Genomic DNA, 15188 nt, shown 5'->3' on the forward strand with positions numbered 1-15188 from the left:
CCTCCTTCCTCACCGGAAGAACCCAGAAGATCTACCTGCCACCTTTCATCTCCGAACCCAAGGAGATCACCTGCTGTTTCCCCCAGGGCTCATCCCTCAGCTCCAACCTCTTCAACGCATATATGACCCGCTGGCTAACATTGTCAGATTCCACAGTCTCAACATAGTTTCCTAAGCAGACGACACCCAACTCATCCTCTCACTCACTGCCAACCCCTCAACCACCAGAACCAGCTTCCACAGATGCATGACAAACATCACTGATTGGATGAAAAATAATTGCCTGCAGCTGAACACAGAAAAGATGGAAGTACTAATGTTTGGCATTAGCAGCAACACATGGAATGACTCCTGTGGCCATCGAACCTAGGACCAACACCCACTCCCTCCGATCACGCCAGAAATCTCAGAATCATCATTGACAACAAGCTCACCATGAAATCCCTAATAAACGTCTCCTATGCCTACTTCCTCACTTTGCACATGCTCCATCAGATCTTTGTGTGGCTACCTCTACACACGAGACGCACAGTGACACAGGCCCACATTGCCAGCTGACTGGACTATGGCAATGCCCTCTACATAGGAATCACCACACACCTCCTACAGGAACTTCAGACCATACAGAACGCCATAGCTAGACTCATCTTGGGCCTTACCTGATGAACCCACATCACACCCCACCTCAGGCAACTCCAATGGCTCCCCGTACAGAAGAGATGCCAAATGAACTGCTGACCCACGCACACAAGGCTCTACACAACCGAAGACCTGTGTACATTAACCACTGCCTGAACTTCCACCAAACATTGAGAAGACTACGCTTTGACTCCCTTTCACTGGCCATACTCCCAGCATCTGCTGAAGCAGAAGTGGAGAACGCTCCTTCTTTCACGTTGCAGCAAAAACCTAGAACAGCCTCCCCACACACCTCCAGACCATCACCTCAATTCCAGAATTCCAAAGGGCCCTCAAGACCTGGCTGTTCGATTAAGCTTCCAGGACCTGCAAGCACCTGGATACCCTATCGGGTGATTAGCCGCACTGTATAAATCCTGATTGATTGATTGATTGTCAGGTCAAATAAGGAAAAGAAAAGCTTCTTCAAGGCCTGCAAAACCTGCTGCAAAAAGTGGCTTCACTCCGAGGATCCTGATAAAGACTGCATCTGCTGTCTTTAGCCAGACCATTCAGCTAAGGATTGCAAGTTATGTTGAACATTTTCCAACAAAACCTTAAGAGACAGAGAAGAAAGTCTGCTGATTTGGCTCCAGAAGCTAAAACCCAGAACAGAGCCCAACTCTGGCTCTGAGAGTAAGGATTCATCTACATCCTCAAGAAAATCACAAAAAAGGGACAGATCTCCCCATTCTCAGTCTTCTAGTGAGCATCCCAAGAAAGCCATAAAAAAGACCACACGTGGGCCTTATAATGGCTGCATCCCTTCCTGATCTTCTCAGAGCCATGCATGCACCTTCTGAGAAACGTAAGGGAAAAAAAAGACCATCTATCTTCTCAGAAAGGAATCATCTGAACCTCCTACACCGCCTCCTAAGGTTCAAATAACTTTAAAAAACCTTCCTCGGTACCATCCTCTGACAAGTCGACAATAAGCATTCCACCATTGACATTTACAGTAGCTTCAACTATGGCAACTAAAAGCACTGTCTTCATGCTATGCACTACTTCTTCCTTTACCACGACATCTTCGGCCATCCCACCGGCGACGTCAGAGAAACCGACGACGGCTTCTTCGTCGATGGAGCAGACAGTTGTCATGATGTCTATCCTGGTCACCTCGTCGACAACCCAGTTGACGAGGGAAAAAACACAGAAAGCTGAAAAGAGCAAATATCTGACCCAATTGCACCCTTCTCCAAGCAAAATTACCCCTCTGATACCGGCACATGTGCTGGATGAGAACGTTTCAGAGGAGGAAGGACCCTTTGTGGTGGCATACAGCCCATCTGAACTGCATGTTAAATGCCAAGAGGAAGCAGAAGTGTATGATGCAGACGGTTATTATCAGCAGGGATACTGTTTCTCAGGAGCAATCCCAATACCAGGAGGAAATGGTTCCAGTACCTGGGTTACTCATCTCACACCTGCAATTCATGCTCGCCGCCTATGAAAAACATTTTCTACCTACGTCTGCCCATACGCAACAAGTGACTGTGCATGCAAGGTCACCTACAGCACAACCTTCTACACCCAGACACAGGCCTTTACCATTGCCTCAGTCGTTAAGACACACAACTCAGACAGCCCTTCTTCAGGACCCAGCAACTTCCATTGAGGACACGGAGGAATGAGAGTTCTGAGACAACGACGCAGAATTGGATGATGATGATCACCTCATAGCCACACCATCCTCTCCTTCCCCTCCTCCAGTGGATTTCCCACCTGAAGACATTGGGGAATTTCATAATTTATTAGAAAGGGTGGCAAACAGGTTTGCACTTCCCATGCCCATTAAGCAGATGGGCTGCTTTCTTTACAGTTTTAAGGAACCATTGCAAAAGAGCGTAAGATCTTTACCCATTGTCAACGACATTTGGGAAGAGAGACGTAAAGTTATTATATACCCAGCCACAGTCACTGCTGTTCTGCCGCGTCTGAACAAAAAATACATGGCTCCAAAGGATGCCCCAGCCTGTCTAATTGGCCATCCTAAACTAGATTCCGTGATTACTGAACCAGCCCAATGTAGATCAAAAAATCCTTCTACTTCAATATCTGCATCCCCAAACAAAGAAGGTAGGTGCCTGGACAATATTGGGAAGAGCTTCTCCTCAATGTCAGAGCTTACTGTCATGGTGGCTAATTCTCTGGCTGTACGATAGACAACTGAGGGCCAACATAGCACTATATCTAGACCAGTTGCCAGAAGAGGCCAAAGCAGGGGCACAGAAGGTCCTGCAGGAAGGTGAGCACGCTTCAGGAGGTGATAGACTGTGCCATGGATATCGCCACAACAGCTTTTCAACAGCTTGCAGGGGCTGCTGTACTTAGAAGGTAAAGCTGGCTCAAACCACCCTCATTCAGACCAGAGTTACAGAACAAACTTTTGGATCTTCCATTTGATGAGGAGGCTCTCTTCAGCAAACATGTTGACAAGGCTCTTCAAGCAATTAAAACATACACGGATACAGCTAACTCCCTCGGAACTCTCCAATTTAAGAAGCAGCCATTTAGTTGTGCCAGAAGGTGGGGTTTTCCATCGTACGGTGGAGGATTTCACCAATACATATATCCCTCCTACTCCTCCGCCTACGAACAATTTAATCCACAATATTATTATAAACAGCCACCATAGGCAGCCTACAACAGAACCATGGCGAGAGGCAGAGCAGGACCCCAGTGAAAAGATACTGGTCATCAACAATGACCTTTCACAAGCTCCAGCTACCCTTTTTCCCTCACCATTCAGACTAGGAGGAAGAATATCCCTTTGCATTTGGTGCTGGCAAGAGATAACATCGGACCAATGAGTCCTGGACCTTGTCCAGTTTGGCCACACCCTAGCATTCATACAGATTTCACCACCAACCACCCCTCACGCCTCTACGCCTCTACGCCTCTATTCAGAAGCATCTCCAACTGCTGAAAATGGAAGTGCTCACCATGCTCAAGAAAGGAGCGGTAGAAAGAGTTCCTGTTTCACAATGGGGGAAGGGATTCTATTCCCGCTTCTTTCTGGTCCGCAAAAAGTGAAAAGAATGGCACCCTATTCTAGACCTCAGAGTTTTAAACACATATCTCAAGAAAGTCATTCTATATGAGAACACTACAAGATATCCTTCTACTCCTAAATCCCAGAGATTATGGGGGTCATTCTGACCCTGGCGGTCCATGACCGCCATGGCGGAGGGCGGCGGAAGCACCGCCAACAGGCTGGCGGTGTTTCCTGGGCTATTCTGATCGCGGCGGTAAAGCCGCGGTCAGAAAAGGGGAACCGGCGGTTTCCCGCCGGTTTTCCCCTGGCCCAGGGAATCCGCCATGGCGGCGCTGCTTGCAGCACCGCCATGGGGATTCCGACCCCCTTCCCGCCAGCCTGTTTCTGGCGGTGTCCACCGCCAGAACCAGGATAGCGGGAACAGGTGCCGTGGGGCCCCTGGGGGCCCCTGTACTGCCCATGCCACTGGCATGGGCAGTGCAGGGGCCCCCTAACAGGGCCCCACAAAGATTTTCACTGTCTGCTTTGCAGACAGTGAAAATCGCGACGGGTGCCACTGCACCCGTCGCACCCCTGCAACTCCGCCGGCTCCATTCCGAGCCGGCTTCCTCGTTGCAGGGGCTTTCCCGCTGGGCCGGCGGGCGGCCTTTTGGCGGTCGCCCGCCGGCCCAGCGGGAAAGTTGGAATGACCGCCGCGGTCTTTTGACTGCGGTGCGGTCATTCGGCAGAAACTGCATGGCGGGCGGCGACCGCCGCTCGCCGCAGTCAGAATGACCGCCTATATGTCCACTCTTGACATCCAAATATGCATATTTTCATGTTCCAGTTCATCTATCCCACAGAAAGTTCCTAATGTTTAGTGTAGCCAGCAGTCACTGCCAGTTCAGAGTTCTTCCTTTTGGCCTAAGTTCAGCCCCCAGGGTATTCATGAAGTGCCTGGCCCCAGTTGCAGCATTCGTAAGAAAACAAAAACATCAAGTGTTCCCGTATTTAGGCGATTGGTTAGCTAAGGCTCCTTCTAGGAAGGCGGCGCAAATATCACAGCAGCTTGCATGTCTTTGTTCAAAGAGTTAGGTTTCACTTTATTGGGGGCAATACTGGATACTACACTCAACAAAGCGTCTCCTATGAAGAAAAGGCAACCGAGGCTAATGTCATAGGCAAAATCGATTCAAAGAAAAAAGTCTCTTTCAGTGCGCCTTTACAAATCACTCTTGTAGATGATGTCATCTTGCATTCCTTTAATTCCATTCTGCAGGCTACTGATGCAACCCTTCTAGGAGCAACTGGACAGCCAATGGATACAGGCTACAGGCTCCTTTGACGATACCATGAGGGTCATGCCAGCCATGATCACAGCTTTATCCTGGTGGACTCATCATCCACACTTGTCAATCAGTCTACCTTTCCTCAGCCCATCCTCTCCATTGGTCATCACTACAGATGCTCCCCTGGAGGGATTGGGAGCATACCTTTAGGACCTACAAGTCAGCCGCAAATGGATAAAACTCACAAGAGCTACCACATCAATCTGCTCAAGCACACGGCAGTACACCTGGCCTTACAAGCTTTCCTTCCAAAGAGAAAAGACTCCGGAGTTCTGATACATACGGACAGTACAACAACAATGCACTAAATAAACAAACAAGGCGGCAGGAGATCACTTCTCCTTTCTTGAGAATTACATGATATCTGGAATTGGTCCATCCAACACAAAGTGCATCAACGAGTGGAATACATTCCAGGAAAACAGAACGCGATACCAGACACTCTCAGCAGATTGAGAACATTATGTCAGGAGTGGGAATTGGACCAGGAAACTCTCAATCAAATCTTCTCACATTGGAGCAAGCCAAATCTCTACCTATTTGCAACTCCCCAGAACACCAAATGCCTATTGTTTGCAAGCTGGAATCACCATCCTTGATCATGGGGGGGAATGCATTTTCGAGAGCATGGTCCAGAATATATGCTTACGCTTTTCCGCCCATTCCCCTCATTCCAAAGGTTCTAAAGAAGATGAAGACCGAACCTTGCAGGATACTCCTGATAGCCCCTGCATGGCCGCGCCAGCATTGGTTTGCAGAACTACTTCTTTTTTCAAAGAATCCTCACATCTCGTTGACGACAGTGCCTTTTCTGTTGCGATAAACAAGGGTCACGTTCTACACCCGGATCCTGAATCTTTTCACTTGTCCGCTTGGCTCCTGAGCACAATGAATTCATCCATTTAAACATCTCTCCTGATTGCAGAGATATACTCGCCAGAGCCCGAGCAGATAGCACACGCAAAACCTATCGTCATAAGTGTAAGAGATTTTGCATATGGTGCCAACAAGCGCAGATCCATTCACTCTCATCATTACCTGAACAGATCCTTCCACATCTATTACATTTAGCACAATCTGGATTAGTGCATGCTTCTATCAAGGTATCTGGCTGCTGTATCCCAGTTTAGGAGATTGGACAAGTCACCATCACTATGGTCTGCTAGAATTATCAAACAGCTCCTCAAGGTTTTGTTTAGAGTGTTCCCATCAGTCAGACCTCCTCCTCCTCCAACTTGGCAGCTGAACACAGTGTTATCACAGTTAATGAAGCACCCGATTTGAGCCTGTTCGCAGGGCATATTTAAAGTTCCTCTCCTGGAAAGGCACTCTTCTTGTGGCTCTCACCTTAGCCAAACGAGTCAGCGAGATTCAATCCTTCACCACTCAAGACCCTTTCCTACAATTTAAGGAAGAGAGAATGATCCTTCGCACAAACCCAAAGTTTATTGCAAAGTCCAGTTGGACTTTCACCGCAATCAACCAGTTATTCTGAAACATTGTTTCCGAACCCTACCACGCCAGCTGAACACGCTTTTCATTCTCCTAACATCAAGATTTTATCTTGACAAAACCAAAAGATTTAGAAAATGTACCCAGTTCATGGCATTCAGCGCCCCAAGAAGGGGTCAACCTCTTTCCAAACAAGGTATTGCTAGATGGATGTCTAGTGCAATTCACTTCTGCCACCATGCGGCAGAAAACTGTTACAATCATCAGCTCGTGCTCATTCGACAAGAGCTGTATCAACCTCAACAGCTCTCTTTGCCGGTGTGCCTCTTCAGGACATTTGCAGAGCAGCCACCTGGAAGAATACACACACCTTTACGCAGCACCACTGCTTAGATTCAATGCCTCAAGGTGATGTGGCAGTGGGTCAAGCGGTTCTGAGAAATCTTTTCCAGTAATGGTGAGCTATTTTCTGTTTCTTTTTCCCCACCATCCCAGTATTAGTTCTGCACATTGTCTTTTTATTATTTAACAGTGTTTGGCATACCGGCATACGAGAAAAGTCATAATTTGCTGTATAAGTCAGATTCTAATTCCTTTTCAAAACATATGTTAATACATTTCTGCATATGCATATATGGTTAGAAATATTTTATATACACTTAAGATTACAATATGCTTCGCTACTGCTATCTACTGTGAATCAAGCATGTTAATCTATGAAAGTTCTAGTACTGGAGTAAGAAGATAGGTTAAATACCTGTAACTGTCGTTCGCCAGTATTGGAATCTTTCATAGATTCTCATGCGACCCTCCCTCCTCCCCTGAGAAGCTCGCCGTTGCTCTCTCTCCCTACCTTCGGTTCTCCTGCACTTGTGCTTTGGAAAATCTGAGGGACTTGAGCTTCTCACATGAGTGTTCTAGAGGGTAAAGCAGTCTGATTGGCTGAAATCTCTGTTTAGTCTCTTTTTTAAATTGATTAACGGGAAATGATTCAAGCATGTGAATCTACGAAAGATTCCAGCACTGGAGAACTGCAGTCACAGGTAAGTAACTTGTTTTCTTCTTCCTGTGTGTATTCTGAGTAAATTGTAAATGTAAGGGATCCATGGTTGGTCTACAGTCAGAAACCTCTCTTCCTGCTTACTCAGCCAACCAGTGTTGACCCCTTCAGAGACCAGGCTGTTGATTTCACAGCTTATCTCATTTTGTGGTTGTGAAGTCTGATATTCACAAAATCACAGGCTTTCTAAGCACAAAGACCAAAGTTGCAATGTGTCACAAATATCTATATGAGTCGATCTGTACTTTTGTCGATACTTTACGAATTGAAAGGGAGCGTGACATTTCTCTCATCACTTCCCAATGATTTGCATTGGAATGTATCAATGGTTCATGACCCTGATTCTGGCTGTAAACCATTGTTGGTACGCTGACATTGAAAGGGGAAGCTGGCCGTGAGGGACTTGTGTGTTGCCAGGACTGTATTGACCACGTTTTCTCGTTGGGGTGCAATTGCACCTTTAGTGATATTTGCTGCGCACCCTAAGAGCGGATGTTCTTCTTAATCCCTTGACAGCCTATGATCTCCAATAGCAGTGACATCGCTGGGGGGAGGTGGGGGGTGCTTCCACATGGGGCCTGTGCCCCAGCTCTATTTGTCCTGCCCCCTGGTGCCTCGCCACTATGTTGATGTGCCAAGAGACAACACAGAAAAAATAGACACTGCATATATATCATCCATAGTCAATTTTAAACAAGTGTGTGTGTGTGTGTGTGCGTACACACGTGCAGACTCTTTACAACTGCCCTTTGCAGGTGTCCCTATTAATTTTTTTCCTGCGGCCCAGTTTGTGCGCCCATAAAAATCACTTTTAGATACACCACTGCCCATTAGTGCCCATCCTGGTGCCTCTGTTGTCCCGCTAGTGCCCACCCTGTGCGCCTCGTGGTATTCTAGGGGTGAACCCTATCCAGCCTATACCCTCTCATGAGTGCCCGCTTGGATCATGGTGTCCTGCAACAGCCTCTGTTCTGTCACAAGTGCCCACCCTGGTGCCATTCCTGTGTTCTCGGGTTGGTTCCTTGGCAGCCTGTCTTCTCTCGCTAGTGCCCGCCCTGCTGCTGCACCTGGTGTTTTGGGGGTGAGCACTTGACTGCCTTTGTTCTTTCACTAGGGCCTGCCCTGTGCTCCTCATGGTATTTCTGGGGGGGGTGGGCCTTGACAGCCTCTGTTCTCCCATGAGTGCCTGCCCTGGTGCCAGCCACGATGTCCTCCTCAGAAGCCTCTTTGTGCCTGTATCTCATCAGAGTTGGGGTCCCTGATGCCCCTCAGTGCTTTGTTGAGTCATAAGCACCTTGCTTACCTTCTTTCCTCTTCCTTTCCAGATGGCGCGCCCCATCCAGGTGAAGCCGGCGGACAGTGAGAGCCGTGGAGGTAGTTGTCATCTGTCTTTGTCGTTCTTTACTGCCTTGCGTGGGCTGTGGGTAGGGGCAGCGGCTCTGGTGAGTGGGGCCCTCAGGGCTGCCACTGGGAGGAGTATAGGGGCTGGGTGGATGGGGCAGGGTCCTTCATGGCAGCCACTGATGTGGGTGTGGCGTAAGTTGGAAGGATTCCTTTTGGCTGTCATTGGAGTGAGGGCGGGTGTCATTTTAGTGGAGTCATGATGGCGGCTATTGAAGTTTTCCTGATGGGCTTCTACCAGCTACTCCTGAGGGGTGCGGTCAGTTGTTAACATTAAGATACCCATAATATGTCATTATGATGAACTGGTGCGTCTAGCCCTGAAGAGCCACACACCCCTTTTTAGTCACCTGGCCTGTTATTTCCCAGGTTGGTTATGAATGTTCCCTATTTTCCACAGGTATTGTATCATCACCATGGTTGGCATAGGGGCTGGTGAGCAGAACGGCCTTCATCTGCGACACATTTCTGCACGCCTTGATCTTTTACAATGATTTGCACTGGACCAAAGAGGCAGGAAACTGATTACATACCTGAGTACCAGAAAGAGATTTGGTGCAATTTTTGGCACTGGGCCAAGTATGGGAAGTTGAAAACCTCTTTTTTTTTTTTATAGCCCCATTTCACTTGTAAAATATGGAACAAATCTGTTTGCAGCATTCTCGGTTAGTTAGTGGCATAAAGGATGTAAAAGCAGTTTACAAATTTTTTAACCCACTTAACTGTACAAAATATGCAGTACATGCTTTAAGGGTCTACAACAGTGGTTCCCAACCTGTGGTCCGGGACCCCTGGTGGTCCGTGAAGCCTCCTCAGGGAGTCCGTGACTGCTTAGAAAATTAAATAAAATTACAGATTATGTCCCCAGCTTTCAGTAATGACTCAATGTGGGGGTCTCCGCATTCAAATAATCATTCTTTGGGGGGCCCGGGTTTCAGTGATGATAAAGTGGGGGTCCACAGAAGTCAAAAGGTTGGGGGAACCACTGGTCTACAACTACCTTGCTATACAGTACATTTTGGCAAAATCCTATACCCAGCAGCCCTTCTGTGCCTTCCTGCTTATGTGTGTCCTTGCTAGAAGATCTCTCAACGTTTGCGATCTGGGAAAGACTAGGGCAAAGTTGGTCGTGTGTGGCCAAGCCTGCCCCAGCTCTTCAGCCCTTTCAAGGACACCGCCTCTCTGGCAGCTGTATTTAAACAAATAATGGGTCACACACTTCGGAAGCTCCATACATGTCACCCAGGCCATTCTTTCCACTAGTCCCATATGCAGCAATCACATGTTACAGCAGTTGTCTACACTGCAACTGGCCCATATGTTGTAATGGCCCCGTATTTTGCAGTTGGTACATGGGTTGCGGCTGGCCGACACTCTACTTCAGGCCAGTTTGATGCAGTATGTCACGTGTTGCGGCGGGCAGTGCACAGCAACCAACCGACACCCTACTGTAGGCCACATTGCTTCAGTATGTCATTCATTGCAACATGCCCTTATATTTGTAGTAGGACCATACATGGCTCAAACATAGCAGTGATGCAGATGGCACGCTTCAGCGCCGTTGAACACTGTGTCACTCTCAGCTCTTGCTAACACAAAACACCCTGGCAAGTCCCACCCTGCTGTAATTTTGAAATAATGTGTAATGGATAGGTCCTCGAGAAGGTCTGCTGAGTCCATTTCTTGATGGCCCTGGAGAAAGTCTCCTTGAGGTAGCCACGGGGTCCGACCTGCATTTAACGGTTCACAAGAAAGGTGTTGGGTGTCTCCCTGGGAGGATAGCAAACAAGAGGGAAATTGCAAAGAACAGAGCACATCCTTTGCACTGCTGTGGCTCCTGATTTTAGATCAAGACTAATGTAGACATGAGTACCAAGTCACAGCCTTGATTCGATTGTACATGCTTAAAGTAGGTCACGCGCAAGGCTGTGCATCCTTTACTCCTGATAAGAGTACTTTGGAATCAGTTTGTGGAGCTTGAGTGTTCACAAAACGTGTTTGGTATAGAGGGGCTTATCCTTTGTATCGAATAAAGGAAGACACCAAGTATTAAATGGCCTTTCTCATCCCATCTGGACTTTTTGAATCTTCTATTGTGCCATTTGCGTTGTGTATTTTTGACATTTTCGAACAATTTGTGGGTTTAGTGTTCCCTTTTGTTTTGTTTTACTCTATTTGGGTGACATCTTTGTGTTTTCAAACACTTTTGCTTAACTTGTGAGTATAGTACTGTCAAGACTTCAACAACATCATTTGCATTGTAAACTGAGAAGTGTGAGTTCAAAAAGGATGGCGTTGAATATCCTGGATTTAGATTGAATGCTTCTGACATTTCTGTAGATCCTAAAAATGTTTATGCTACTTTGAACTGGACTTCACCTCCTAATGCAAAAGAAAACTCAAAGTTTGCTTGGGTTTCACGTTTTTTTTCATCCATTCATTAGGAGATTCACTAAGATAACTAGTGATATTACTTGTGTTAATGCAGGGAAAGTTGAAGAAGGGTTTTTGTTGGAATGAATAAGCAGAAAAAGCTTTTTGCATACCCAAAAAGATGTTTACTCAGGTTCCAATTTGATGTCACCCTGATACTTCAAAAGTTAACGTGGAAATACAGTAGTTGGATCAGTTCTGTTACAAAAGCAAGACGATGAACAAGAACACTTATTTGTCTCACTTTTTAATCAGAATCAGAACCGAAAGAATCATAACAAAACCACTAAGCTCTTGAAAGGCAATTTATAACCATGAAAATGGCCTGTACTGAATGCAGAGATTCTTGGATGACTCTAGAGAGCTGCTTTGAATTGAGCTAATCTCCTGTGTGATCTTCTGACTCTAGATGGAACAGGGTTTTCCTGTGATGTCTGAACTTAAAAAAAAAAAATCACAAACTTTATTGCATTTTTGTAGTATTACATTTGATGCAATACATATTCGAACAGTTCCTGTGTTACATCTTAACACAATTTGCTGTTGTCAGAATAATTGGTGATATCAGAGATGTATAGGTGATATATAATGTGTTACATTTATGGTAACTACCAACAGTCCCTCCCCCAACCAAACAGCATGTGAACTGTCATTATGAATCAGCAGCATAAAGGGATTACATTTGGGGCTAGGCTCAGGACCCCATCACAAAACATCTACAGGTAGGAAGAGAAAGGGTTCAGATAACATCAGTTTGGCGCGGGTACGTGACAGGGTATGGCGGCATCGTGGGTGTAGGTATGTCCCTGTCTTGGCCATGTGCTGACACGTTCGGCTTGATATTAGATGGATTAGAGTGGGATGAGAGGGTATAATACCATACCTATGGTGGCGTGTGAGCTGTGATGAATATCTAGTTGTGTGCATCTCCATTATCATCTGGTTGTCTCCAATAACATATCCCACTCTAAGGAGATGGGTGTCTTGCACAGTCTCCTGCATTCTTCTCTCTGCAACGCATAGCCAGCCCCCACTCAGACGCCTCCCCTCTCCAGTGTACTGCTTGTGGAGGCAGCAGGGGCTTCCAACGCCTCGTGATGGAGTGCTTGGCCAACATCAAGGCCAGGTCAGTGCATCGTATAGACTCTTTAGCCTTCTGGGTCCGGGGATAAAGGCCTAGTATGCAGGAGTCCGGCGTTTGCCATCAAGAAAGTCCTGTCAGATCCTTAAGGGATTGTGTAACCTTCGACCAATATAAAGACAATAACGGACAGTGTCACAGCATATGCAATAGATTGGCATCTGTTTGGCAACAGCGGGGCCGCTGCCGCGTAGGGGAACATCTTGTTTAGTCAGTGTGGGGTGAGATATGCTCTATGAAGCATTGAAAATTGAATAAACTTGAATCTAGAGTTCACAACACCACTTTGGGGGTTGTTAGGAGAAAATTCCATCCTTTATCAGTGAACCCACGGGACAGATCAGTCTCCCATTTAGTACAAAGTGTCTCCAGGTGAGGTCCCAAATGTGCCCTAATGCCACAGTACAGCCACCGAACCAAATGGCTGCCATGACCCATTGTGTGCAGTGCCTGGATGAGTTCATTTGTGTCTGGTTCTGTTCCTTCAGGAGCCTGGTATTGTCGAACATAGTGTAAATACCCACATGGATTAAATACAAGTTGTCCTGGCATTTGGGTGGATGTAAGACCTGTTTCATGTAGATTATGGCCTGTAAGCCAATAGGCCATCCATTGAAGCTGGCCCACTATACAGTAAGCTGTGAAATCTGGGGCACCCACGCCACCCCTCAGCATCAGCAATTGTAGTTTTGCCAGGCCTACTCAGCGGCGACCTCCTCCCCACGGCAGTTCAATCATTAATGTGTGCAATCAATCAATATATTTATAGAGCACGCTACATACCCGTTAGGGTTTCAAGGCGCTGATGGGGGGTGGGGTGAACGCTGCTACTGGTCGAAGAGCCAGGTCTTGAGGAGTTTTCTGAAGGTGAGCAGGTCCTGGGTCTGTTGTAGGTTGGTTGGGAGAGTGTTCCATGTCTTGGCGGCGAGGTAGGAGAAGGATCTGCTGCCGGATGTCTTTCGAAGGATGCGGGGGACGGCGGCGAGGGCGAGGTCTGCGGAGCGGAGCTGTCGGGTGGGTGTGTAGAAGCTGAGTCTGTTGTTGAGGTAAGCAGGTCCGGTGTTGTGGAGTGCTTTGTGTGCGTGGGTGAGGAGCTTGAATGTGATCCTCTTGTCAACGGGGAGCCAGTGGAGGTCTCTCAGGTGGGGTGTGATGTGGTTGTGGCAGGGTACCTTGAGGATTAGTCGGCAGAGGCGTTTTGGATGCGTTGGAGGCGCCACAGGTGTTTTGTCGGGATGCCTGTGTAGAGTGCGTTGCCGTAGTCTAGCCTGCTGCTGACGAGGGCCTGTGTCACTGTTTTTCTTGTGTCTGTTGGGATCCACTTGTAGATCCTGCGGAGCATGCGGAGAGTGTTGTAGTAGGAGGAGGAGACTGCGTTGGCCTGTTTTGACATGGAGAGGGAGGAGTCGAGGATGAAGCCCATATGGCGTGCGTGGTCGGTCGGTGTTCGTGGGGTTCCTAGAGATGTTGGCCACCAGGAGTCATCCCAGGCGGAGGGGTTGGGTCCGAGGATGAGGTCCTCCGTCTTGTCCGAGTTCAGTTTCAGGTTGCTGTTTCTCATCCATTCGGCAACGGCCTGCATTCCCTCGTGGAGGTTGGACTTGGCTGTGTGCGGGTCCTTGGTGAGGGAGAGGATGAGCTGGGTGTCGTCGGCGTAGGAGATGATGTTGAGGTTGTATTGGCGGGCTACTTGAGTGAGGGGTGCCATGTAGATGTTGAATAAAGTTGGGCTGAGGGATGAGCCCTGGGGTACACCGCAGATGAGTTTGGTGGCTTTGGAGCGGAAGGGAGGGAGGCGGACTCTTTGGGTTCTGTTGGAAAGGAAGGATGTAGTCCATGTGCAACACTCGAAACACCAGAGCCAGAGTCACAACGGTAGGTTTACAAAATTAAATAGTAGTCTAGCACTAATCTGCCAGCTACTGAGAGAGGTAATGTGGTCCAAAAGCTAATTTGAGAATTAAACATCCACGTGAGGTTCTCCACTAGTACATCCCGTGGGACACGATATGTGTGAACCCCCAGGGAGTGAAAGTTTGTGGTGCCACCTCGAGCGAGATAGGACCGAATTCTAGCGTTATCTGCCCTGGATCATATACAAATGAAAAAGCACATGATTCATCAGCATTTACCTGGGAGCCAGATAATCGTCTGAACTCAGCCAATGTTCCGGCTATATGAGGCAGGTCCATGCTTAAGTCCTTTAGGTACAGGATCATATTGTCAGCATAAATAGAAATAACCTAGGTCATGCCCTTAAGCGGAAGCCCCAGTGCACCGTGCTACAGGTTCAATCTCTAACACAAATAATTGGGGCGGTAGTGGGCAACCCTGTCGTGTTCCCAGGAAATTGTATAGGGCGCTGAAATGCAGGCTCTTATTTTTGCCCTCGCTGTTGGTTGTGAACAGAAGAGTCTAACCCATTTGATATAGGACATTGGTATTCCGTAGTGGGCCAATGTATCAAATATAAAGTCCCAGCCTAGGGTGTCAAAAGCATGTCCAATATCTATGGACAGGCAGCTAGCATGGGGACAATGGGCCCAGGTGCTGTCCATTATGTGAAAGAAACAGTGTATGTTTAAAGAAGTGTTAGGTTTTGCGACAAAGCCACTCTGGTCCATGTGGAGGGGCTGCTGCAGTAGAGGGAGCATATGTTGTGCTAAGATTTTACTCAGTATTTTATACTCAGAAATT

General features: G+C 47.5%; 1 protein-coding gene across 4 annotated transcripts in view; it reads left to right on the forward strand.

The window, feature by feature from the left end:
• CELF5 (CUGBP Elav-like family member 5) overlaps positions 1-15188 on the forward strand; it is a 226042-nt gene that overhangs the window by 107692 nt on the left and 103162 nt on the right. For 2 of the 4 annotated variants that reach the window (XM_069218065.1, XM_069218064.1), the window contains exon 3: positions 8842-8893. In XM_069218065.1, coding sequence (XP_069074166.1) covers positions 8842-8893 — 52 coding nt within the window. The remainder of the gene's footprint in view (positions 1-8841; positions 8894-15188) is intronic. The other 2 variants (XM_069218067.1, XM_069218066.1) reach the window with 1 other exon arrangement.

The sequence above is a fragment of the Pleurodeles waltl genome, chromosome 12, assembly GCF_031143425.1.
Source record: "Pleurodeles waltl isolate 20211129_DDA chromosome 12, aPleWal1.hap1.20221129, whole genome shotgun sequence".
NCBI lineage: Eukaryota > Metazoa > Chordata > Amphibia > Caudata > Salamandridae > Pleurodeles > Pleurodeles waltl.